The sequence below is a fragment of the Notothenia coriiceps genome, unplaced genomic scaffold (assembly GCF_000735185.1).
Source record: "Notothenia coriiceps isolate Sejong01 unplaced genomic scaffold, NC01 NC01_scaffold00010883, whole genome shotgun sequence".
NCBI lineage: Eukaryota > Metazoa > Chordata > Actinopteri > Perciformes > Nototheniidae > Notothenia > Notothenia coriiceps.
Window position 1 is genome coordinate 1 of NW_011343584.1, and position 2,469 is coordinate 2,469.

Genomic DNA, 2,469 nt, shown 5'->3' on the forward strand with positions numbered 1-2,469 from the left:
GTGATTTTGTCAAGTCGAGTCTCAAGTCATCAAATTGGTGACTCGAGTCTGACTCGAGTCCAAGTCATGTGACTCGAGTCCACACCTCTGGTATGTGTATTCACTCTCTGTCCTAAACGGCTTGTTGGAGCTCCTGCCCCCCCTCCCTATGAGCCCAGTGGCCGTCTGCGAGACAGCGAGACCAGGCCGAAACCAGCCCGAACACACACCCGCAGCCTGGCTGGGAGTTTGTGTGTGTGCTGAGTGACACCGACTAACAGCCTCGCCGCGTCCCGCTGTCTCAGGGAGGAGGAATCGGCGGAGCTGCAGCTGAGAAAAGATTGAGTGTGTGTGTGTGAGGAAGTCCGCGGACGTAACATAACGGCTCCACGGATTGGTCCATTTGGGTATGGGCACGTCACTGTACCCAGGAAGAAAAAGAGAAATCTCCAACAAGGCGTTCTGGGGCAGCATAGACAGGTCTTTTCTGTGTTAGAGTTTTACTCCCTACAGGGTGTACTTTGAGGGTTTTTGACTCTGCAGACCGTTTACATGCAGAAAAACCTTCATAACACACAAGGGGACGGGTAATAACCGGAAAAGCATGACATGGGACCTTTAAAGGGATTTTAAATTGCGCCCTGCTGCATTCTGAAGTTGGTTCTGGCTTAAAGAAGACACAGAGGAGTAGAAATCTGTTTAATTCAGACAGCATTCAGAATCTGTTTTCACCAGACGTCATTGAAGGGTAAAGTGAGGAGAAGCTTGAAGAGCAGCTGCTAATACAAAAATTAAATCATGACATTTTGAGGGAAGAGTAACAAGCTGAAAACATCTGACATGCTGTAATGCACCTCATCAAACTATTGACACATCACATTAGCATCCATTTGCAGTGATGTTGAATGAATGTCATATTCTCTCTCAGCTCTGTTTTGGTCTTCATACCTTGGCTTAGAAAATAAAGAAATTGTTGCTTTATGAGTAACAAGGTTATGTCCTTTCATTGTGATTTGAGTTAAAGTCTTGTTCCTGGAGAGTGATGTGTGTGTGGTAGTACAAGTCAGATGTGTCTATCAGCGGATGTTTCCGCTGATACACACCTCAAACTCTTTGTTTTGGAAATGTCTCTCCACCAGCTTCTGCGGGGGGTGACCATATCAAGCGGAGGGGTTCTGCCTCGCATCCACCCAGAGCTGCTCTCCAAGAAGAGGGGGGGCCGGGTGAGGGTGGACAGCCAGGCGTCCGTCCCTGAGAAGCAGGAAGAACGCCCAAAGAGCAAGAAACCCGTCAAACCCCTCAAAAAGGTTAAAGGCAAACGAGGCCGCAAGCCAAAGGTCAGTCAAGGGAACAGAGTGGAAAAATAATATTTTTCAGTAGTTGAATTTCACACCGTTTGCTTCAGAAAACTGAGATATAAAGCTCCAGAAAGAGCTTGTATGTGGACCTTGTGTTAGGGTCACATATGTAATCTTTATTTCATTCAACCCAATATGCCAAACAAGCTCAATGTTTTTGTGTCAAAAAACTGTCATGATCAAATGAGCTAAAGCTAGGAACACTGAGACTCAAGAAATACTGCATATCAGGAGAAAGATTAGGTGAATAAAGAGTATGGTACTGAGGTTTATACTCTGTACACTCTTACTGTTACCTTATACAATAGAATATATTTTTTCCATGTGCACAGAGCACAGAGAACGAGTCTGTACCAAACTCCACGGTGGAGGACGGTCCTGGAGACGGGTTCACCATCCTGTCAGCAAAGAGCCTGTTCCTGGGACAGAAGGTAAGGGACTGAAGCTGCTGATGCATCAACCTCTAGTCTACTTCCAGTGTAAATATGAGATCACGAGAGCCAAATCAGTGTCATTTAGACTCAGTCAGAAACTCAGCAGCTGTTTCTCTGTTGATGAAATTGTGTTTCCACAGCTGTCACTCACAGAGAGTGAAATCAGTAAAATCGGAACAATCAAAGTGGAGGGGATAATCAACCCGACAAACGCAGAGATGGACATGAAAGACGGAGTGGGTAAGGAGACATGTTCACTTGTACTTCATTTCTTATTAAGTCCCCCCAGTCTGGTGTTCACCTGCTGCTGTCCTGTTCCAGGCACCGCCCTAGAGAAGGCTGGGGGCCGAGAGTTCCTGGACGGGGTCAAGGAGCTGCGCAAGGGACACGGGCCCCTGGAGGTGGCTTCAGGTACTGCACTCATGGGACACTGCTGTGCAGTTGAGGCTTTTTTAATGTAGAGATATAACCACACGACAGAATGCAGAGAGATGTGCCCCCCCTCTCCCTCTGTACTCAGACTCGTCTCTCTCCAACCTAGACCCCAGAAGGTTTAAGTAGATCTGGGTCTGTGTGGTTACTGTTTGAACTTTAAACACTTGAATGAGTCCAGCACTTTTGAAGCTACAGCTGTTCACCACATCCACCTGAGTCTGGACCTCAGGCTAAAAAAGTTTTCTCTTTAAGCCCTGCTGCCA

General features: G+C 46.9%; 1 protein-coding gene across 1 annotated transcript; it reads left to right on the forward strand.

The window, feature by feature from the left end:
* The first annotated feature begins 578 nt into the window (after window positions 1-578).
* Window positions 579-2,247, forward strand: LOC104946255 (core histone macro-H2A.2-like). Its single transcript, XM_010772043.1, has 4 exons — window positions 579-1,316; window positions 1,670-1,768; window positions 1,912-2,011; window positions 2,093-2,247. Exons 1-4 carry the CDS (start codon window positions 1,047-1,049, stop codon window positions 2,230-2,232), a joined length of 609 nt encoding a protein of 202 aa, XP_010770345.1. The 5' UTR covers window positions 579-1,046; the 3' UTR covers window positions 2,233-2,247.
* Window positions 2,248-2,469: the final 222 nt, after the last annotated feature.